General features: G+C 39.1%; 1 protein-coding gene across 4 annotated transcripts in view; it reads right to left on the bottom strand.

The window, feature by feature from the left end:
• LOC146630794 (alpha-1,6-mannosylglycoprotein 6-beta-N-acetylglucosaminyltransferase B-like) overlaps positions 1 to 24,915 on the bottom strand; it is a 133,469-nt gene that overhangs the window by 78,463 nt on the left and 30,091 nt on the right. For 3 of the 4 annotated variants that reach the window (XM_085354960.1, XM_085354957.1, XM_085354958.1), the window contains exon 3: positions 16,458 to 16,608. In XM_085354960.1, coding sequence (XP_085211086.1) covers positions 16,458 to 16,608 — 151 coding nt within the window. Of the gene's footprint in view, positions 1 to 16,448; positions 16,609 to 24,915 lie in introns of all 4 variants that reach the window. The other variant, XM_085354959.1, reaches the window with a different exon arrangement.

Genomic DNA, 24,915 nt, shown 5'->3' with positions numbered 1-24,915 from the left:
GAATAAAGCACAATAACTCATCATCAGGGAAGATAATACAAATTATTGATCATGTATGTGTGTATATGTGTCTATATAGCATCATCACATGTCTGCTGAACTAAATTAATGCTAACAACAGCAACTAAATAAATAATAAATGATGGGGCGGAGGGAATATGTGAAGAAATTTTTTTGTTGCTTTACAAAGTGTAAACAAAGAACAGGACAGCCATCAAAGTGACAGGGAGTCTCCATGCTCCATTAACATCTTTGTAAGTGTCACTTGTAAGCTTCACTGCGTATGTTTGCACCCTCTTTAATATGTTCACTGCAACAGAGAATCCATTATTTTTAGGGGTATGTATATTTCAGGGACAACAGCTGTCACCAGAATGTAGAAATGTTGTAAAGTAAAGTGATGTGTAGTGGTTTGGTTAGGTGAGGTAAAATTTTGGCATACAGCACACTAACTTGTACGTTTGTCTGAATAATTCACATTAGGTGCAGCTATGGAATTACTTTTTTCTTTTTCAATAAAACTCTTGAAGAGTATGTACATGTTTGGAAAAATATTTTTCATTTTACATAATTTCTGTTTGTCAAAAAATTCTGTTCTTTAAAAACATTTTAAAGAAACATCCATTATTAGACAGTAAAAGTGAGTTTTGCTTCCAGTACCGAGCTAAGTATGAGCCACCATCCCAACTCCATCCATCTATTCATCCGTCTGTATCTGGAGATCTATCGATCAACCGGCAAGGACCTATTTTTAGCATTCTTTGCCCAGATCAGTGACCGGTTGATCAGCTTTACATATTAGTGGTTCGGTAATGAGGTTCATTTCAAGCATGTGCAAAACATACACAGCGGTGTAAGAATACTTGCGTATAAGGGATCATGTCATTAGTGTAAGTGATGACACAGAGTTCGCCAAAATAAAACATGGGGGAACCACTGCAAAAATGTTAATAACAACAAACCTAATGAACTTCACCCATGGACATTTTAACCACAAGTCAGTATCTTGAGGATGGGCAGTTGCTAGGATAATCCGGTCGTTAAGTCTGACGGCACTAGCCGTGTCTGGACCGAAACTCCGCTGCAGGTCCATATATCAAACGATCACTATGGCATTACTGAGAGTTGAAAAACTGTCTAAAGTCTTTCATCTTTAATAAAATGATCAGCGTTCTGCTCTACCAGGTGTAACAATTGAATTTAACATCCAGGCATCCATGAAAACGGAATTTATGACATTTAACGGCGTTAGAAGTTAGCAGGAATTTAGCTCGCTAGCTTCTATCTAAATACAATATAGCATGTCCTGACTGCCGGGTTTTGGAAACAAATTAAAACGTACAGCTCTGCTATCACTTCCAGCATAAATGAAGACAGAAAACTAAACAGCAGTAACGTTTGTAGGGTTACTGAAGTTTGGCTAGCTTGTATATAATGATGTGCTACGTGACCGCTAGCGACACAGCTATGTTAGCATAATATAAACAAGCTAACTTTTTTTCCACTCGATAAAAGTTTACGTGAGTGTTCTCGGTGGTCAGGAACAAATGTAATCGCATGGCAGGATGCTGTAAAAGGACCAAACTTCAGCCAGGAGAACAACTGAGATAATCCATCCACAATACGAGGTTAGTCATTCATATACTGCTGCATGGGCTGGGCTGTAGCTACATCCTAAGGTTTTAAAAACTGAGCTTAAATAAATGATTAGCGGTAATAAAAGCCGAGGGAGGTCAACGGTGATCACTGACTGTTTTAGGAGCTTTTTGAGATTAAATAGAAGAAAGTGCAAAACATTAAAAATGTTAACAACACAAAAGCCATGTTAAACGCAGACTACTTTAGGCCCGGAAGTAGGATTCGTCACGTCATCACTTAACGACCGGATTATGTAGGCAAATGGAAAAAAAAAGAAAAGGGTTAATGTCCTGTTATCTGGTGAAATTATAAAGATACTGGAAAGTTACGTAAGTGACTTTTACTTGTTGTATATAAATTTTACTTTTATTTGATAAGGCACAATATGTCAAGTAAAGGTGGGCGTACAGCAGTTCACTTTCAGTTAATTATTAGTAACTATTTTCAGTAGCAGAGCCATTATTATCTGTTGTTTCAGAGAAAAAGTCATCTCCAGTTCTCACATTACTTAGCTATGCTTATGCATTTTATATATATATTTTTTTTTAAGCGCTGCATTTCATGTCAGTTTTGTATAAAAGGATTTTAAACTAGAGCTTAATTAAGATCAATTATTGCATGTATTTTTTATTGCCACAAATTATACTCCGCACATCTAACAAACTACAGAGAAAACAATATCCACTGTATTAACAAACCTTTCCAAACACACTTAGCATGAATGTGCTCTGTAGCAGTTATAATAAGAGCTTACAACAGAACTAATTATGATTTCAGTCCTCTGTTTCATTGAAGTGAGGAAAATACACATTAGTAAATTGCATCAGTTCAACTTATTATCTTACATTGTCTTACAATGAGAACCAGGATCATTTTAGGTTATAAAATTCGACTGAAACATTAATATTATTTTAGAGAGGATTCCACAAAAGTTCCCAGCCGAAGAAGATAACACAGTGCTTGGTAAGATAGGTAACCCATCTTATGTAAGGCTCTCTTTGGGGGGCTTAACTGTGCAACTTTGCCTCATGGAACATGACCTTCTAATCTCAGCTCTAATTTATGCTACAGTGTAAACTAATCTCGAGAGATGAACACACAGGGAAGGAGAAAGGAGACAGCCAGAGCGGGAGAAACTAAGGCAGAGATGTGGATGAAAGAGCAATAGAAGCAGCTTGCACAATGTGATCCAGATAGGGCAAAAGCAATGAGGAAGACATACATAGACTGGGAGAGTTGAGGATAAAATGGAATAACACTGGCATGAAAGGAAAGGAGATCAACCATCCACAGCAAACAGACCACGAGTGCCAGAGGGACCTTTATGTTAAGGAAAAAGAGGATAAAATAAAGACATCCCCTGTGCCTTCACGAGGAAGCAGACAAAACAGCTTGACTGAAACATTAAACGATGATTATGATCAAAGAAGTACAAGGATATACATATTTGATGGTTGACTGTTGCACGCTACTTGCAATAAAGTTTCCTCCCGTTTGATGAATGTAGTCAGTTTTTACAAATGAGCGGAACAAGACAGAAATGAGGAAGCGCAAAGGGAAAACAAAACGGGAAGAAAGTATAGGGGGAGAAGAAACGAGAAGAAATTCACAGATGGAGCCAAGTAGAAGTAGAACACTCTGAAAATGAACTGGCAGCAAGAGAAAATCAATGTTAACTAGAGGGAGGCTTTCTAAGGATACAAATAAAAATCTGTTTTCATGTACTTATTTCTCTCTCCCTCCCATTCTGCTTAATGACTTCATCCTCTTAAGGGAAGAGGACAGCTCTGGCAGCATCCCATCAATGAAAGCTATCTGAACAAAAGATCCACATGACAAGGTGTTAGCTTGTGGGTTTGGCTGGTGTTTTTTTTTGTTTATGCTCATGTTGTCTTATGCCACCCAGTTTCATGGTGTTAATAGACCAATTTTCACAAATACAGACTGGCATATATGCCTATACACATGTATAAAGGCACAAATAAAGTGCTTGTGCCACCAAAAGATTGATGAGTTTGAAGAAAAAGAATATGAATTGTATGCTATGATTTTTGCAGTCATCAGACATGAATAAATATGGCAGATTTTGAGGAGCCTGGAAAGAAAAGCGACTGGACTTCTTTAGGTTTCTTGAAAGCGTTTCACCTCTCATCTGAAAAGCTTCATCAGTACTAAAACGAAATCAGGTATTTAAACCCAAATGGGAGTTGTTCCTTTAAAAGGGTCATTGACCCACTATTGATCATGTGCCTCATCAAAAGAGCCAAGGTGTGAAAACCCATTGTGAGACCTTGACTTGCCCTACCATGTGACCTACTGAGATCACCTGACACAAGTTGTGAGTGGGCAGTAACCCCTTGTGGTGTCCTCGGATCAAAAATGGTCCCTAGGTGAATGGCAAACAAGCATATGGGAATCCTGAGGATCTCAAAACTGCATTGTAGGTGGAAGACAGTTGGTGTTGTAAGCCACCCCCCTGTTCAAAGATGGTCATTCACAGAGGGAATAGGTGGCCTCTTTCACTCCTCTTTCAAACCATCTGTCCAAAATGTGAACACTGGCATCCTCGAAAGATTGGCCTTTATCTTTTAGATGCAGATGTTGTGCCATGCGTTTATGGAGTGGCTGTTTGGTTTCTCCAATGTAGAGGTCTGAGCATTCCTCGCTGCACTGTACAACATACACTACGTTGTTTAAAATGTGTTTGGGAGTTTTGTCTTCGGGATGAACCAGTTTTTGTCTGAGGGTGTGGGTCTGGAGTGCATTGGGATTTCATGCTTTCTCTTATATACCTGCTACAAGGGATGACCAATGATGAAAATGTTGTTGTATTTGTTATTCTATATGATATCCTACCCTTCTGTAAAGAAGTGCAATCACTTTTTTTTTTTACAAGCTCCTTAGATTACCACAACCTGGACGACTGAGAACAAGTCAGAGGACCTGGACATTACAGACACTGTCGTATCCCTGATAGCTCAATAACATTGAGTAATATTGGCAGACTGATACTCTTAATTGAGATCATCTATAAGCATCTTATAGAAAACAAATCCTGCTCCTCACACACGTCTTAAATAATCAGGCCCAATCTTATCTTAATGGCCTTGTAGTACCATATCACCCTATTAGAGCACTTTGCTCTCGCACTGCAGGCTTACTTGTTGTTCCTAAAGTATTTAAAAGTAGAATGGGAGGGAGAGCCTTCAGTTTTCAGGCCCCTCTTCTGTGGAACCAGCTTCCAGTTTTGATTCAGGAGACAGACACTATCTCTACTTTTAAGATTAGGCTTAAAACTTTCCTTTTTAATAAAGCATATAGTTAGGACTGGATCAGGTGACCCTGAATCCTCCCTTAGTTATGCTGCAATAGGTGTAGACGGCCAGGGAATTCCCATGATGCATTGAGTATTTCTTCTTCAGTCACCATGTGTTAATAGACCTCTCTGCATAAAATCATACTCGTAATTAATCTCTGTCTCTCTTCCACGGCATGTTTTTTATCCTGTCTTCCTTCTCTCTCCCCAACCAGTCGCAGCAGATGGCCGCCCCTCCCTGAGCCTGGTTCTGCCAGAGGTTTCTTCCTGTTAAAAGGGAGTTTTTCATTCCCACTGTCGCCAAAGTGCTTGCTCATAGGGGGTCCTATGATTGTTGGGTTTCTCTGTATGTATTATTGTACGGTCTGCCTTACAATATAAAGCTCCTTGAGGCCACTGCTGTTGTGATTTGGTGCTGTATAAATACAATTGAATTGAACTGAATAGAATTTATATAAGAGTATTGGGCTTTTACAATTTAAGAGCACCTTAACAGCACATTGGATTCTCTCACCCAAGGGGAAGGATCTAATGTTTCTGAAACTTTCTCAGTCATCAGGGCTTTTGCACCATTTTAACATCAATACCTTTTAACACCTCAGTAAATACAAATTAGGACCAAAGAATGTCAAAATGAGCCAGAAATGATCCCAAAAATGACCCAGAAACCTGGGTCAAGTAAAACATTATGCCCTCTCATGTAATGTTCATGTAGGTAGGCTAAAGGCTAAAGTAACTAAAGAGACAAATCAAATATTTTGAAGCTACTTTTGAAGCTACCTGTCTCTGTTCACTGACTACAAAAAAACAAACAAACTTTAAAGCAAGTGAATCCAGGAAATTAATTAAATAGGTGTTTCGTTGTTGATTACTTCCAATAGCTGTTGTAGAAAGAAGGCCCCAGCAGTGAAGAAGTGTAGCTACTGATGGAGCCTAGATGTTGCTTAAGGGAGGAGAAATTGGTGAAGCAATGCCAGAGTAGTGATCTTCAGAATCAGAATCAGAATCAGAATACTTTATTGATCCCTGGGGGAAATTATTTTTTGTTACAGTGCTCCATTTTAAACCAACATTAAGACAAGACAGACAATACGCTAACTAAGAATAGTACAATATATACATATATATACATACATACATACATAAGTCACTTATAAATAAATAGTTGGAAAAGAAACATGTGTAGCTGTAGCAGCAAACTGTGTTAAGTGGATGCGTTGTACAGGGAGATGGCCACAGGCAGGAATGATTTCCTGTGTCGTTCAGTGGTGCTTTTCGGTAATCTCAGTCTCTCACTGAACGAGCTCCTGTGACTGACCAACATGTCATGGAGTGGGTGGGAGGTGTTATCCAACATTGTCTTTATCTTGGACAGCATCCGCCTCTCCGACACCACCTTGAGGGAGTCCAGCTCCATCCCCACAACATTGCTGGCCTTACGGATCAGTTTATTAAGTCTGTTGGCATCTGCGACCCTCAGCCTGCTCCCCCAGCATGCAACAGCATAGAGGATCGCACTGGCCACAACAGACTCATAGAAAATCCTCAGCATTTTCTGGCAGATGTTGAAGGACCTCAGTCGCCTCAAAAAATAGAGACTAGTGTTTCATTAAGGTGTGTTTATGTGTTTATGCCTAAGGGCAAACTTACCAATCTAGCGGCTTATCCACTGCACAGTAAAACCGAGTGAATCAAATCTGCATCCTTTCCCCCTCCCTCATCTTCACCTCCCATTTCCTCTGTCCCTTTCCCTCCCTTTGCTCCTTTTTGTACTTTAATGAGTGGCTGCCCTGTGGGCGAATCATAGGCTGGGGCCTCAGACATCAAGTCCCATTCACTGCTACATTGGAGTGTGTCAGCACCAATGAAGCTCACATTGTGATGGGACTGCCGCCCAGTGTATATGTGTGTGAATGTGTGCATGGGTGTGTGTGTGTGCCTGTCTGGCCTGGATTTGGGATATGTTTTTATAAAGTGCTTTCCTCCCATTTGTTCCTCTCCCTGCTGGAAAAAAATCACACTTTACCACGTCACTCATTCCCAATTTCCTTGCTGACACACACTCACTCATTCTGTGTAGAGCAGCCGGAAGAGAACGTGCAGGGAGGAAAACAGGAACGTAGAAAGAAAAGTGAGACAGAGTTATTAAGAACAGGGCGGAAAAGAAACACAGGAAGTATACGAGAGGGGAAACGATTGAGTGAATGAAAATTACTGAACTAAAGAGGAACGTTAAGTCATCAGTGTTGTGATAGTCACTCTGGTGTGCGTGTGTACAGCCATAATTTCTGCAGGTGCACAGATCTGTGCACTTTTCTCAGGATCAAACTGCTTTTTAGCAGGAATGACCTCACATTAACTAATATGTGCACACACACACACATACATATTACTCCCCATCACAGAAGTTACGATTACGAATACATGGTTGTGTATGTGTGCCCATTTCTATCTGCCCACCACTTTCCTTTGTTTCTTATTCTGCATGCTGAATCAAAACTTTCATTCCAGCTATCAAAACTCCTCCACTCCAAGGGTCTCCTTCTAAATCTGAAACAAATTTCCAAAAAAGAATAATGATAAAAAAAATCAATGTTTTTTGTGATAACAATGTGTTCTGGATTAGATTTTATATTACTCACAGAGCACCAGTGCTGAGTTAAACTTTGTAATGAGAGAATTGAAGAAAGTTGCACTGCTTGTAGAAAAATTTGAGTCAATCTCTAACCTTGATTTTTTTTCCTTGTCTATTTTGTGGGTTTGCTCTACAGCATGACCAATAGAAATTGGCTGCTATCCTTGCCTGACTTTGGCATACCTAAAATATACTGGTGTAAATATGCTGCAAGGCTTTAGGTATGAGTCACACAGTGACCCAATACCTCAAACTACTTTGTGAAAATTGTTGCATTGAAAGTAAATTTCTATTATTGATATCAAACACAGTTGAAATATATTGTATGTACAAAACTGCTCACTGGGCTTTGGAAACCAGGAGACACTGTAATGGATTTTTTTTTTTAATGAGTGGCTAAAAGAACAGTCAGTAAGATATAAGACTTCACAGTCACATGAAAATAGTTTTCACATGATTATATCTCCTACTTTACCCAAATACACCCAAGTCCTTGAATTTCCTCCTTGGCAGGTTTGTGGAGCGCCAGCATATTTTCATGTGTTCCACATCCCTCATGTGTTAAACAACAGACATAGAGCAAACACAGACTTTCTTCTGTCCATAACACTTTCTATGTATCTAAGTTTAAGTTTTGTGTCACTTCATGTTGAGGACCTGTTAGGTGGCCTGTTTCCTTAACAGAACATTTTCATGTAGTTGTCTTGTTGCACACCTTTTAATCAACCTTTCTGACTATCAGGCAGCCACAGGCAGTTTGTGTCGTTCTCTTAGTAGGAAGCAGCACACCATTATATGTTTTCAATTTTATTTCCTAAATGAATAAATATCCAGAACAAGAAAAGAAAGTGTTTTTGGCCATTTTAAAAATACTATAATTGAACATACAGAGGCTGATGCTTCATCAACTCACCAATTTCAGCGCTTTAATTACCACAAAGTTTTTCAGCTGTTAAAACATAATTTTGTTTTTTCCCCTAATGATCAATTAGCATTTCAAAGGATATCAAATGATAAACTTTCATAAGTAACACAACGTTCCAACAGAAAACCGGAGTGATGGTTGCTGAAAATAGGTCTACCACTATGCAAATACTCCATTCAAATAACTCCTGTTAAATGAGACTATTGACAATTAAATGCCATTTTGATTTGATTTAATATCATATTAGATGAAAACAAATGTGCATTTTAAAAATATTTTTAGTGACCTTTTTTAGCAGTAGCGGTGAGCTCTAAATTGAGTTAAATTAGAAGAAAACACAGCAAACACCTACTCGCATCAAACTGAGTATGTGTTCCAGGTTAATTTTGTTAGCTTGATTGCAGCAATCACACTCCAAATGTTGCCCTGTTGGAGTTTTTATATTTTCTTTTACTCAGTGGTTAAAAAAAAAGAAAACAGTTACTGTTTTGGTGTATTCTGAATACTTATTTTAAAAAATACAATAAATTAAAACACCTCACAAAACAATAATAGTACTGACCAGACACTATCTATCATTGTGGCTGGAGAGACCTTGCTAAGATTTATTCTCTACCATTCAGATATCATAACTAAATGCTTTTATAATGCTCATACACTCCATATTTTATGCCCGCAAGACAAACACTTTTAATTAAATATACATCTGTTTTAACATGCCCAAAAGACCTCAACCATAAGGCGAGAGGAGGCATCCTAATCCGATGGCCAAACCACCTCAGTTATTTCCTGTTGACAAAGAGGAGCAGCAGGTCTGGTTTGACCCCTCCTTAATGACAGAGCTCCTCACCCTCTCACCGTGGGTGGGCCCAGAAACCCTTCAGAAGAAGAGTGTTTGTACCCACTGTGTTCTTATTGCTTCACTTACTGCCCACAGATTATAGCCACAGCTGAGGGTAGGATCGATGATTACCGCAGATGCTTTATCAATCTGTCTGTCAATCTCCCACTCCACTTTTGAACAAGATATGAAGATATACTGGATGTACAAATCCAGTAGTTGTAATGTCATATGCATACTCTATGCATGTATTATATTAATTGCTATTAGGAATGCAAGAAAAAAATCAAGAAGGGACCATTATTACCAGTGTATGCTTGTCACATAAGAACCAAATTAATAATTAATAATCCACAACTAAATCTCCAAAATCTTTTGCAAATGGTGAAATCTGAAAGAGATACTACAAGGTGGTATCAGGGGAGAATGCTGCTAAGAAGCTTTGGATGGTAGTCTGTAGGAGGACTTTGAAAATCAAGAAGAGGAAGCGAGTCAAGGCAGAGACATGGATTAAATGGTGGAAGCTGAGGAAGGAAAAAATGTTGCACAGAGTTCAGGGAGGAGTTGAGACCAGATAACTGAAAGTACAACTATAGTACTGAGAGAAAGTGCCAACAGAGGGGTTTGGTGTACTCTCTGGACAGAGGAATGAGGACAAGGTGACTTTGTGGTGAAATTAGGTACAAGTGAGTAAAAGAAACTATTCAAAGGAAAAGGTTAGCAAAGAAAACTTGTGATAGTCAGGGAGATGAAGACAATAGACAGGGATACTGGGAGGCTAGGCCTGCAGCAGAGAAAGGGAAAACCTGGTGTTGTATGTGAGGTTGGACTCTAACAAAGGAAAAAAAGACGTATATTTACTGGCTAGACAGAGAGATCAAGATGGAAAGGATGTACAGCAGATTAGGGTGATGAAGGATGTGGATGGAAGTGCACTAATAAGTGAAAAGAGTGTGTTGAGAAGCTTGAAGGATTACTTTGAGGAGCTCATGAATGCAGAACATGAGAGAGAGAGAAAGGAGGACAGATGAAGGACAGTTAATGAATTAGGAAGTGCAGAGAATTAGTAAGGAGGAAGTGAAATCAGCTATGAAGAAGATGAGGGGAAAGGGCCCAGATACATACCTGTGGAGGTATGGAGATGTTTAAGGTAGTGGACTTTTTAACCAGACTGCTGAATAAAATTAAAGAGAGTGAGAGGATACCTGAGGAATGGAGACGTGCAATGGCACCAGTTTTCAAGAACAAGGGTGATGTGCAGAGGTGGTCAAAAGGGTAAAGCTAATGAGCCATACCATGAAGCTTTGGGGAAGAGTTGTTTAAGCTAGGTTAGGAAGAGTGGTGACAACTAATGGGCAGCAGTGTGGCTTCATGCCAAGAATGAGACTGCACATACATGTTTGCTTTGAGAGTGTTGATGAGACATATAAAGAAGGGAAGAAAGAGTTGCTGCTGTGTCTCTGTGGATCTATACAATAGGTTGCCAAGACAAGGTCTGTGGTACTGCATGTGAGGGTGGTGCAGGACACATAAGAGGAAGAAAATGAAGAAGAGAGTCCAGACAAGGATGAGTGGGTGGAGATTATATCTCCAGGGTGATCTGTGACAGAAGGACAGCACCATAGGGGAAAGGTGTCTGGTTTGGAAAACTATGACGCTGACAAAAAGAGTTAAAGATGTATAGATTTTCATTGTGAGTGACCAGAATGCACAGGCTTAGAAATGAGAACATCAGAGGAACAGCTCAGGTTGAGCAGTTTGGAAACAAAGTTATAAAAGCATGGCTGAGATGGTTTGGACATGTGCAAAGGAGAGACAGTAAACATACTGGACAAAAGATGTTGAGGTGCTAGGCCATAGGAAAGACCACAGAGAAAATTCATGGATGTGGTTAAGAAGGGCATGCAGAGAGTTAGTGTAACAGAGGATGATACTACAGATACACTGAGATTGAGGCACATGATTCACTGTGTGGACCCTAAACGGAGCAGCCAAAAGAACTAACTTCAGCATCATAAAATACAATTATTTGTGAAACATAATCTGTTTCTTATACCAATAATTACACAGTTAAAAAAGTTACATCATCAATGCTTGTTGGGTAATGCTGGCTGCAAAAGGGACTTTGAACTATTTGCTGTCATGCTAGCTAACGCCATCTTTTATTCCAATTTTCACAAAGTAGTTTGAAGCATTGTGTCGATACCACTTGTCTACATCAGCTGTGACTAATACCTTATAAATTCATTAAAAAAAGCTTTACTTTATACAAAAATAATATTGGGACATACAGTGAAACCACTAAAACCTACAAACCATACTGCCCAACGCTACGTGGAGATGCCATTTAACTCAGTAACAGACTGTGTTAGTACTACTGTAGTTTGAGGCCATCGCTTGATAAAGTATGACCACATTATCTCCAAAAAACAAAGATGTGAACCAAAACTATTGAACTATAACCTTGAAATTCTCAATATAAAGGTTAAACAGAATCGGGCAGCCTTGTTGGAATGAAATCCCCAGCATGAACTTATTGCTGGCACTGTCAAACAAGCTCTCACTACCACTGTACAGGGACCAAATAGCCTGTTCTTATGATTCAGTTATCCTAATTATGTATTTGTGAAGCATAATCACTTGTTACTACATTTTTAACTAATTTAGAGAGACCCTGCAGTACATCTATTCATTATTTAGCTGTGATGTTGTAAGCTGACAGCAATTCTAGTGCTCAAGGGCAAACTGGACTAAGTGTTTAAAAGAGGATTGTGACACAGCATTGATTTCGGCTCATGTTTAAAAGCAATTACATCTTGCCCATAGTATAAGTATCTATTCACCCCCTCAAAACAATGCCCTTCAGTAGAGTAATACATGAATACCATCCTACTTTGAGTACCTGACAATATACAGAGTTACACTCTCAGCAGGGTACTTCTCAGTAATGGCCTAGGAGTAGAACGGCTTCCTCCACATTAAACAGCCCATTACTAGACATTGATTGCAGTTAACACCAACGTCAGACTGTATTAATCGTTCCATTCTTCCGCTCGAGTGCCTCTGCACAGACCTGAACCTGAGTGCTTATCTGGGATCATTTAACAAGGTTTGAGGAAGTGAAGGGATTTCTGTCAGTGTATATCACATCACTCCTGCTGAGTTTAGTCTGGCTGTTTGAGAATGAAAGTTGTAAATGAAGTGAATGTTATAGAAAGAGACAAATCAGATGTTTCAATGCTAACGGGGCAAAGAGGGGAGCAGTCTGATAAAAGCTAGAGTAGCAAGGTCATGCAAGACTTGTCTGTTTCCAGCAGGGATTTTGAGTTACCAGTCAGCAATTTCCACAAGTGGCTGTAGGAGGGGGGAAAGGGAGAGCAAGCACTTAAGAGCTAAACACAATATTGCAAGGAGTAAAAAGGAGAGAAGACAGAAGTCACAACTATAGTGGTGACAGGGAGATGCTGTACATGATAATAAGGAACTCATCTTAGCAACTGCAAAGCCATCTGGACATACAAGGGAAGATGAAACTGGAGCGGAAATTGGCCAAATTTAAATCACAAAAAAGGATCTACAGTACCACGAAAACGTCTGGGGCCACTTGTTGTTTCTTTATATATTGCTAAAATATAAAGAAATGAAGAGGAAAATGGGAAATAGTTAAAGTGAAAATATAAATGGAAATACAGTATATAAGGCAAAAGCAGAGTTTGTGTAAATCTAACGATCTTGAAATTAAGTGTATGGTATGACCAGTCTGAAGTCTCTCAGGCAAACTTTCTTGTAATTTCTTTAAGTAATCCTCAGGAATAGTTCTCCAGGTTTCTTGAAGGACATCCAAAGCTCCTCTTTGGATGCTGGCTTCCTTTTGTTCCATTCTGTAAACATGAACCCACAAGCTTCAATAATGTTGAGGCTCAGACTATGGAGAGGCTGATCCATGACTGACAGTGTTCCATTGTGTGTTTTTCTATACAGGTATGCCTTTTCTGCATTGGCAGTATGTTTGGGAGGACTGTCATGCTGAAAAAACCGTTGCCAGTCAGATGCTTCCTAGATGCTATTGCATGGCGGATCACAATCTGATTTTGTACTTTTCTGCACTCATAATTCCATCAATTTTGACACTTCCTATTTTATCCTCTATTTGTACAGTTTGGGACATTTTCCAAGGACACACTGCACGCCATGCCAACATAAGCCCAAAGAACTATTCATTTTCAGTTAATTGTTAGTAGTTTTCAGCTAATAGCTCTTTGGGAATCAACTGATTGGTATCTGTGCCTGTCAAACTGTGGAATTACTTAGCACTTAGTTCCTCCTACGCCAGGCGGTGCATCGGGCAGTTGGTGATCTCCATCGATGTTGGTCAGCAGCGACTGCTTCAGCTTCGTCCCAGGCAATGTCGACAGTTCTCAGATCATCCATGAATGTTCGACGCCATGTGGTCTTTGGTCGGCCTTGCTTTCGCTTGCCAGTGCGTGGACGCCATGTCATGACAATCTTAGCTGGGCGATGAGGTGGTAGGCGTAAAATATGGCCCGCAAAGCGGAAGCGCCTTTCTGCAACAACATCGGCTAATGGGCGGGTGCCTGCTCTTCGTAGGACCTCCTCATTTGTTATTCGGTCCCGGTAGGAAATTCTCAGGATTCGCCGCAGGCCACGTTGTTGAAGCACATTCAGGTGTTGAATAATTGCACTTGTTGAGCACCAGGTTTCACTAGCGTAAAGTGCAGTAGGGAAGACGATAGAGTTCAATAGTCTGATCTTGACCCTAACATTCAGGGAGGTCGAGTTCCAAATAGGTTGGAGACGTCGCAGGACACCAGCTGCCTTCCCTACTCTGGCGTCTGTGGAATATTTGGCATTTTTTGTACATTCAACTAAAAACATAGGAACAAATTACATGTTTTTGAGAAAGGCTGCTACTAATAAGGTGCCTAAAACTACAATTTAACAGTAGCACCCCCAGGCTTCTACCTTTCTACCTTTAAAACCCGGAGAGCAGCCAAATGGCTGGTAGGCTTTTAGCTAAGCTTTAGCTTCAGCCAAGTGGAAGCTAAATTGGCTAGTCATTCATATGTATATTAGGTTGTTACCTGGGAATTCTGGAGGGAGGGGAGTGGGGGTTTGAGTGGATTGAGGAATTTCCCTGCGAATCTTGTTGACTGTGCCGAGGATGGTGGTTTTCCGTCTAAGAAGTTTTTGCGCAAGTGAAAGCGATGTGAAAAAATTGTCCGTGGTAACATTTCTGCCCTTGTCTAGGAATGGTTCCATCAGCCTCATTACTACATTTTCAGAAAGTCTCTCCCCAGTGGGACAGTTGGGGTCCTTGCCAAGATATGGGAAGACATTGCAAATGTACTTGGATTTTAGGTCGCAAGCCACCCAAAACTTGATCCCAAACTTGTCAGGTTTACTTGCAATATACTGCAGGAAACAGCACCGAGTCTTTGATGGGAAAAGCTGTTCATCAACGGTGATATGTAGACCAGGGTTGTAGCACGTGATGCAGTTGGTGACAAATGATCCCCACACACTGGAAATTGCAGCGAACTTATCAGTCTTTGCTCGATCACTGCGGGTGGACTTGTCATCAAAGCGTAGGTGTTGCATGATGTCTTGGAAGCGGTTTCGTGCCATAGTTCCAATTATCTGTGGGTTTCCCAGGTTTGCTGACCAGCAGTCATTTAGAGATGGAACCCTGTTAACCCCCCGCAAGATGACAATTGCAATAAATGCCATTAGTTCAGGGAGGTCCATGAACCAATGAACATGCTCCATGCACCACTCAGCAGGCCATTTGTAAATATGTGTACAAATGGTTGGTTTTTTGTACTGTTTTTATCAATAAATCTCAGCAACAAAGGACATACACCCATGTGTGTTGATTTCTCCCTAAGATGGCAAACTGAAACACTCCAAGTTGGTGACTTTTGGAGATTTATTTCCCTGGATGATTGAGAATGCATCAAGATGAAACACAAAAGGAAGTTCACAGCTTTTCCCATCAAAGACTCGGTGCTGTTTCCTGCAGTATATTGCAAGTAAACCTGACAAGTTTGGGATCAAGTTTTGGGTGGCTTGCGACCTAAAATCCAAGTACATTTGCAATGTCTTCCCATATCTTGGCAAGGACCCCAATCGTCCCACTGGGGAGAGACTTTCTGAAAATGTAGTAATGAGGCTGATGGAACCATTCCTAGACTAGGGCAGAAATGTTACCACGGACAATTTTTTCACATCGCTTTCACTTGCGCAAAAACTTCTTAGACGGAAAACCACCATCCTCGGCACAGTCAACAAAATTCGCAGGGAAATTCCTCAATCCACTCAAACCCCCACTCCCCTCCCTCCAGAATTCCCAGGTAACAACCTAATATACATATGAATGACTAGCCAATTTAGCTTCCACTTGGCTGAAGCTAAAGCTTAGCTAAAAGCCTACCAGCCATTTGGCTGCTCTCCGGGTTTTAAAGGTAGAAAAGCCAAATGGCTGCTCTCCGGGAGTTTATTAAAATTGGTTCTTTTCAACGCTGGCTCATCCTTCGTATTAGTTGCTTTTTATGCTTTAATGACGTTTAATGTTGTAGATCGGTGGTGAGTGGCTAAAATACAAAAAAGACCCTTTGTCTAAAAATGGTCAGATATACGAATTAAACTGAGGATGAGTGAAAAACACTTTGAAGGGCCCTCAGAAGGCCTTTTAAAGTGTTAAAAGTGGTTACAACAAAGTCTGGCTCCTTGGAAGCAAAACATAAAGAAATGATGGGCGTCTCAAGACTTTTGCACAGTACTGTACTATATATTTTTTAATCTATTCCCCGAACTTCATATGTATACGAAGTATAAAACTCAGACTGATAACAGTGGTAACAGTGTTTTTATAGGAAGAAACCTTTGTATGTTGATTAATGATTGATACTGGCAGATGCAGTTTCGAAGACAAAAAACATAACATAAACCTGTATTTATTAATATATAATCACTATAAACATTTATGAAGGACATTACGTAGGAGAGGTGATCTGAATAGAGTAAACCGTTAACACACAAGAACTGTAAGAAGAACTAAAAGAACTGAAAAAACATACTGTACCTGTTTATGGCAGAGCTGAGCTCATCCAGGCGCCTTGCGTCAGTGGTGGAGGTGTTGTCGAGTTTGGACAAACTGTCCATCCTCTTTAGAATCACCTCCAACATGTCGCTAATCTTTCTCAGCACACCACGTGACTCCACGCCTCCCAGCACTGAGTGGAAAGACAGACGTGAGACAGGAGATGAATGAAAGCTGGACAGTGAGTACATGAAGCTTGCATAACAGCACGCATATTAATCATACAGCCTCCAGCTCTTCTGGCTCACCACACTGTTGCTGATTTTGGCTGTGTTCTTGTTTTGCACAACTGTCACTATGCACTTGACTACAATGAAGATCAAAAGCAAAGTGGCAAACAATGCAAAAGTCCTCAAACAGATTTGTGAGGATTTCCTCTTAACTTCTGTATTGTGTGTAGGAGCCTCAATATCACTTTTTTCTTTTTCTTTGCAAGGCTGTCAAGAAAACTACTTGTATAGTAATGAATTTTGATTACAAGGAAGACTGTAATACAGAACGTCAGCCCATCTATGATCTTTGGTGTTGGTCATGGCCAATACTCCAATACGTACAATTTAAGTTCCTATCCAAAGATAAATGAAGTCAAAACTCTTTGAACTTTGTTGTGTGTCCCTATTTTTGGTGTGTGTTTCAGTTTTAAACCAACTCATTTATTAAATTAATTCCAACCCAGCAGGACTCAATAGTACCTCTAATTTAACTAACCAATGCTCATGAGTTGGATTAGACCCATCTTTGGAATCTCTCTTCCTTTTGATCTCAAATACAGGCCGATAAAATTTTGTCACAGGTGGGATGCTATCACGTTGCCAAAAATTGTTCCAGTGAAAGACTGCTAAATTACTCAAAAACTGCACGCGCATAATGGTTCCAGAATTTGGCACACACATGCACATACTATGAATTTATTGAGAGGCAGTGCGATTTTATAAGTTTAACTTGCACAGTTATTGAAAATGTTGCACCGAAAGCTCATCCTCACCCTACCATTTCAGACTCATGAGAGCAGCTCCTCTTCAATTCAGCCCGTGTGTTATTCTTCATCTTAAACTCTAAAAGCCAACATTTTGATTATGTGTCTTTAACCTGCATATCTCCAGCTTGATCTCTTCCTGTCTGTCTGCAGCAGTGCACATTACCCAGTGATGTATTCTGATCTCTCCTCATAAACTGGATTTTGCTCGGGTCAGAAAACCAGACACTCTGGAGTCTGATGTCTTAATGTAGACTTATCTTTATATCCTTTGATACCCTTTGATATAAAGATATGAGGGTGAGATGTCCACCAAGGCTATATGGAATATAAAAAGCCAGCAACTAATTATGCTGGAGCGCTCAGTCACTTTCTTTTTCTTGCATGTTCTTCTGTCTGTCCATGTGAAATCCAAGAGGAGAAATCGAAAGGAGTGGCTGTGCACACAGTTGTGTGTGTGTGTGGAAAGATGAACACACTGGCCATCAGAGTTGAAAAGTGACTCATAACACAAAAGAGCACATACACAGTAGCAGAGACAGTGAGAAGAGAGACGGTATAAAAAGGTTTACCACACCTCATTAGGATAATTACACTGACTCTGGCAGGGTCAAGAGTGCCTATGAATTCAGTCATAATGGACCAGAATGAGGAAGGTGACTGAAAGCATGAGACACAGATGGAAAGCTTTCTCATTTAATTACTCTTCTCTATTCGGTGTATGTACTGATCATCATTTTTAAAGAAAAAAGTAATAGATAAATTATTCAGAGTGAAAACTAGTGTCCCAGGAAATGGAAATTATTCCAGCAAGATTTATGTAAAATCTTGGCAATATTTTATCTTTTGTTTAGCTGAATCATGAAATAAAAATAAATCACATACTTTACCTCATACTGATATATTACCTCATTTAAATCAGATAGGGACAAAGCAGTTGTCTCACGTTCAACCCTTTCAAGCAACCAACAGAGCTTGAAAGGGTTTATATAATGTTTTCCAAGCAAAAGTTTCAAAGTTTCATTTAATAACTACATATTACATAAATTGCATACTTAACCAAAACATTATGTCTTAAATCTTCAGCGACCTTTCAGTTTATTTATTTATTTTAATTATGGGTATCTGCTTTCTTGCAAGTTTAGATAAAAAACAATGGTGAAGAGGTAAAAGATACCAACGTGATGCTAAAATAAAACATGAAATAAAAAACAGATTAAAGCTAACAAACTTACGAACATAAATGACAAATTAACGCAACAATGATGCGGCGAAAAGTAGCAATTTATCATTTTTGGAGGGGTCGACAGGAAACGTGATGTAAGGTCGATGGTTATATGAGGCAAACATAGGTAAGCGGTGATTGTGACATATACAATACCTTCAGTTGAAAATTAAAACTTGTTTTTCAAAGGTTTGGTAACGTAAACTGATCCAGTCCATATTTTGATCACATCAGTTAGAATTGTACCAAATAGAGTTCATAAGATATTCCCTCAAAGAAATCCCGTCCACCATCATCAACAGAGTTTTGGTAACCATACGGGTTGATGGTAAGAACCTTAGAGCATGTAGCTTGGGACAGCAGGAACACAAAGGTCACAGTTTATTCCTCTAGCTTTCCATCAGGGTTTAATGGTGCCTATATTAACACTGCTAACACCTGGATTACACTGCCTGACCATTCTGTCAAACCCCATGTCTGCTGCTTGACAAGCAATTACAGCCAATAGGTGTCAGAGCCTAACATCTCCAGCACAAGGTCATTGTCTGCCTTGTTTTCCGCCACCAACAGCAGGAATCGTAAGTTCAATGAGTTATTGCCACAGTGACAGACATATTCATCTGAAACTGACAGTGTCATGTCCTCTGCCTATGATAGATTGCTGTTTAACAGTTCGCAGCTTGGTCCTTCTGGTGACATCTTTGTGACTGGCTGATAATGGATGACAGCTATGTCAAGAGTCGTGTAAATTGAAGGAATAGTTATCCTGGTAAACTGAAAATTCTTGGCACGGGTTAAACAAATGAGTGTTTGTTAATTTGAAAAAAATCCACAAAATGGCATTACTGGCAGAGCTTCATAAAGTGCATTTAGATCCAAACCACCAACTCTTTTATTAGTTTGGCTTGCCAAAATCTGGATTTGATGCTATTAATTAATAAAATACTACAGGGGAGTATGTATATTAGCAAAGAGTAGGGTATATTACGATACATTTTTTTTGACAGCTACAAGCTCCTGGGATGTTCAGCAGTGAGCAAATGGGAGTGATTTCAACCTAAAGGTATAAAAGATCCAATAAGTTAATGACTGCATCTTTCACATGTTCCCATTGTCTAATGTTCATGTCAATTCAAGTCAGGGGGCTAATCGTTTAAATGACAACACTATCCCTGTAGCTTTATTACAGGGAAACAACACGTTTAACAGGTACGTCAAATGAACCGTACACAAATCTCACTGCTGTAATACAGTATATACAAACAATGACGTGTTATATGTAAGTCATGATCTTAGGGTTTGGTCAGTTTTAAAATATAATGGTGTCAAAAAAAAGGCCACAGGACACAGTGTCCTCTACAGAAAGGGGATTTTAAAAAAGAAAAAGATAAGCAACAGACAGTTTTTACTTACTGCATTACTCAGCAAGGTTGTTATTTTAATTGGACTGTGGAGCCCCAGGACTTAAATTATACAACTTTTTTAAACAAGCAAAAAATAAACAAGAAAAATACATTTCAACAAATTCTTTCTTGCAGCAGCTTATAGTTGCCCATTTTTAGCTTCCATGTTCTGTTAAAGAAGGTAACTCAGAAGTGTCAGGGAAAGTTTTATATATGTGTAGTTTACTAATTTTATACAGATACCTATACTGAGGTTGATATGAATGAAAGTTTACATAATGTTGCTCTCTGTAAAAGCTGGTATTTCTCCTTCTGTACAGCAGAACCCACACAGCAGCAACTAGGGCTAGCTTAAATACTATTTTACATATCACTGGGCAAAAAAATAAACTAAATAGGTAAATAACAGTTAAAAAGTAATTAATTAGAGCAATATCAGTGATAACACTATGTTTAAGTTGACTGACACAGTGCAAAAATTAAATATTAACATATAATGTATATAACACAAATATTTTAAGATTCGATTAGATCAGTCTTAGGTAATACCAACAAACCAAAAAAGACAATATTATGGGTTTTCTGTGAGGGTCCTGTATTGTGTACCGTGTGCTGTGATGCCTCTGGTGACATGGCTCGTTATTTATTATATCTATTATAAGGGCAAAAGCTGTGAGGACAGTGTTTCCTGACTAACTCCCACAAAAATGTTATTGTTTTACTATTGTCCATAGCTGTTAGTTGCTACTTTAATGATAAGACTTTAACAATAAAAGATGAGTAATGTGGCTATCGGATAAAGGTATCTAGGTCGCTCCATGTTTCCACAGGGGCTACAGTGGATGGATCTTCATGTTTGATTTTGCAAAGATTTTATACTGGAAACACGTCTGGATACAGCCCTCCCAATTATCCCGAGATTGGGACCAGTACTGGGACTAGCTTGTGACCCCCTTGAGGCTGGGTTTGTGGCTGTGGTTAACACTGAAGTACGTAAACATTTACATTTGTCTTTGGTGAGTAGAAATCAAATGTCTAGACGAGCTGTAATATGAGACTCCAAGGAGAATACCGAATTGAATATAAGTGAGATCAAAATAAAGCCATAGTATATGTTTTTTTCTAACTTTTTGAAGGTAATTAAAGTCATAGAAAGGGTCAGATAAAAAAAAATATTAGTGATTTTCCTTCATCAAATTTTTTCATGTTGCTAACATAAAATTACATTTCACCCAGGCAAAATGGCAATTATGACTCTACAATATTGCAATTATTAATCCCAGAGGTATGATTTTCAGTACCAAAAAATTAAACTGACTGCAATCTGCTATATTTTAGTGATGTGCTGGTGGGGCGTAACACACAAATTAACACATTTGGCCATGTGAGTTCACAAACGTCCTGGAGACACATGAACATACATTTGTGTGCATAAGCTATGACGTGTGCCAAAACAGGATGATGTTTTGATTGGCTTGGGGGTGTGTTTGCATATTCATGAGAAGAAAACCATTTATGGTTTGATGAATGCTCACAGAAGGGGCTTCTGGATAGGAGTTGACACAGCTAAATTAACTGGACACCAGTGTAATTTTGTCACAGGCACGCACACACACCCACACACCACATGCACGCCCACACCAGTGCACACACAAGGCTTTAAACTTCACATGAAAATCCACCTTGAAACAAAACGCATATCATTTCAGAACATTAAGACTTGAATTAATAATGACACACAGAGCATTTAAAGGGATGGTTCCTCAGTGCTTAATAACGTTGTGGGCTCATAAGTGTTTTGTGTTAGATATTCCATCCCACTGAGTATAATTTGAAAGCAGGGTTTCCAGCTGTGATTCAGAAAATGCAGTTACATCCAAGTAACAACATCGGTGATGTCACCGTGTCCTGCCTGTTGTTTGCCATTATTCACTGTCAGCATCCCTATTTTAATCCACAAGCTTACCAGGGCCCAAGCCTTGACAACACGAAGAAGGAAAAAGAATACCAGGGTACCTCGGTTATTACTACTGTCAGCCTAAATAAATACTGAAGTTGCACTAAAATACACTGTTTTTGCAGTCTACACAGTGTAAAAGCAAAGCCAATTCAGTGATATACTCACTGTAATATTGTGAATGTATTGAGTTTAATATTGAATTTTGGATGAGAGGTCTTCGTTAAAAGACAACTACTGGTGGTTGTATTGTGCTAGCTATTTCCAGTTAAGCTCTATGGTGCAAACTGGAGTCTTGAGTGACTGGTAACATATCATTGTATGCAAATTAAGCACGGCATGTTGAACAGGGCGATAGCTCTGTGAGATGTTGAGGGACCTTGAATAAGGGAGTAGACCCGAAACTCAGCCTTGACTTTCTGGTCCAGCATCAGTCTTGAGAGGACATCATCACCACTGTGTGATAGAGCTGAAAAGAGTAAAAGACTTGTACTGTACTAATCAAATACAGATCTAATGCATGCAATGCACATACATATTAATGCACGTATGATGCATAATCATCTGCACATAGTCTTCCATCACCCGACTCCTCCAACTTGATCTTACTTCTCCCTAAACATTGTTCTTCTTCATCATCTTCCCCATCAGCTTTTCTGTTTCCCTGTTAATCGTATTCCTTAATTAAGTCTTCATTCCGAATGTCCAGTTTTACAAACTCCAGTAAAACTCCTCTCTCGTTCCTCAGAAACCAGACAGACAGTCGGTTAATATCCCGCTACCACTCCAATCTCCAGTACATCTCCTCTCCTCATTTCCACACCCGCATTCAATTACTAAAAATCACATGCAATTTAATTATTATGGTGCAGCAGATCTACTCTTCATTAGCTAAAGAACATGAGGTCTTTGTGAAAAGAGTGTAATGAGCGGAATTTGTGTTTCCCTTTTTTGTTTTTCTTTCTTTTTTTTTTCCAGCACAATGCAAATGAAGTAAAGGGTGAGAGCAGGTCTTAGCCAAATGAAAATGCACCAAATGAAGCATGAATGAAGTGAAATATTGCACTAGAGTAAACACAGTGAATACCAATGATCTAAAAGACAATTTAATAAGATGTAAGACCAGAAATGATGGCATGATCAATAAGCTATTTTGTGGCCTTCAGTAAAAAACAACCCTGAAAGAATAGAATTTAATAGAAGCAAACCAGTTGGAGGCTAATTCTGCTACAGCTTAATTCCGTCTCTTCTTCCGCTGAACTTTTGAAATATTTATTGTTCATTTAGTTTTGACATTTTCCTCACCATTTATCCAGTGATGTCAAGGCAAATTGGATTTTATGAAACTAGATGGGACAAATGAGAGGATATTAGAAGCTACAAAGAAGGAAAGGCTATTACAGTGTCTATTATCAATGACACTTTCTGTCACTTCACTTTTGAGTAGTTCTCTATTTTAGCAATCAGTGAGTTGATGAAGAAAGACTGTATAGCTGCAATGGCTATTATTGTCTTAGCAGTTCAACTTCTCTTGTCCCCTCATCCTCTTTCCTCTCTTATTTCTTTCTCACTTGTAATTCCTCTAAGCTGATGGTTTATTTGATTTGTTGGACATTATCTGTCACGTTAGTATTTTTTGTTCTTTTCCCCTTTGGAACATGTTTTTGAATCCTTTGTCTATATTTTCATTCTCTCTAAGCTCTAAATGTTCCTTGTTTCCTTTTTCTCATCTTGATTTATCATAGTTTATATTAGGATGATGGCATTGGATGAAAAACGAGGATCCTTTCAGACATACACACACAAGAAGCACACATCCAAACAAAGCGCTTGAGACAGACAAAAACTATATATGTATTTGAACAGAGACCAACTTGGATGCAGCATGAAAGGCTAATCTGTTGACAAGTGCAGTATTTCAGTGCATGTGGGTGTATTTGTTTCTTTACAAAACTGGAATGAAAAAGGCTGATAAGATTTATTTCCACAGAACACAATTTCAAATGGGTTATAAAAAAATTTTTTTTATCAGATAGTATTATTCTTTTGGGAATTACACATAAGAAATGCACTGTCAGTCTGTTTCACTGAAGGGTGACACTGTTGAGTGATGATCTCCTTTTTGGTTGAAAACATCATATATTGGCACAGTTACGGAGTATTTGGAGAGCTACTGTTATTGTTTCTTCTTAAAGCTGTATGCTTCATTTCCTTCAATGTAACATTTTAAACTTGATGCTACATTAAAGTGCTAAGTCTCAGCTTTAATTGGAGTAGGTTTAGTATTGAAACATGTTCAGATACCACTCTGTGAAGCTGTAGTGCTTTAAAAGTTTTATGAGTCATAATGTCTCATTTTTTGTGTGAAGCCAGTGAGCAACCCTTAGTACAGTGGGGCAAAAAAGTATTTAGTCAGCCACCGATTGTGCAAGTTCCCCCACTTAAAATGATGACAGAGGTCAGTAATTTGCACCAGAGGTACACTTCAACTGTGAGAGACAGAATGTGAAAAAAAAATCCATGAATTCACATGGTAGGATTTGTAAAGAATTTATTCGTAAATTAGGGTGGAAAATAAGTATTTGGTCACCTCAAACAAGGAAAACCTCTGGCTCTCACAGACCTGTAACGTCTTCTGTAAGAAGCTTTTCTGTCCCCCACTCGTTACCTGTATGAATGGCACCTGTTTGAACTCATCATCTGTATAAAAGACACCTGTCCACAGCCTCAAACAGTCAGACTCCAAACTCCGCCATGGCCAAGACCAAAGAGCTTTCGAAGGACACCAGGAAAAGTATTGTAGACCTGCACCAGACTGGGAAGAGTGAATCTACAATAGGCAAGCAGCTTGGTGTGAAAAAATCAACTGTGGGAGCAAT

This window comes from Diplotaxodon limnothrissa, linkage group LG6 (genome assembly GCF_057381915.1).
Source record: "Diplotaxodon limnothrissa isolate DT_005_m linkage group LG6, D_limnothrissa_male_GT1.1, whole genome shotgun sequence".
NCBI classification, from domain to species: Eukaryota; Metazoa; Chordata; class Actinopteri; order Cichliformes; family Cichlidae; genus Diplotaxodon; species Diplotaxodon limnothrissa.
Note: the sequence above shows the minus strand (reverse complement) of the source record. Positions and strands in the feature narration are given on the sequence as shown.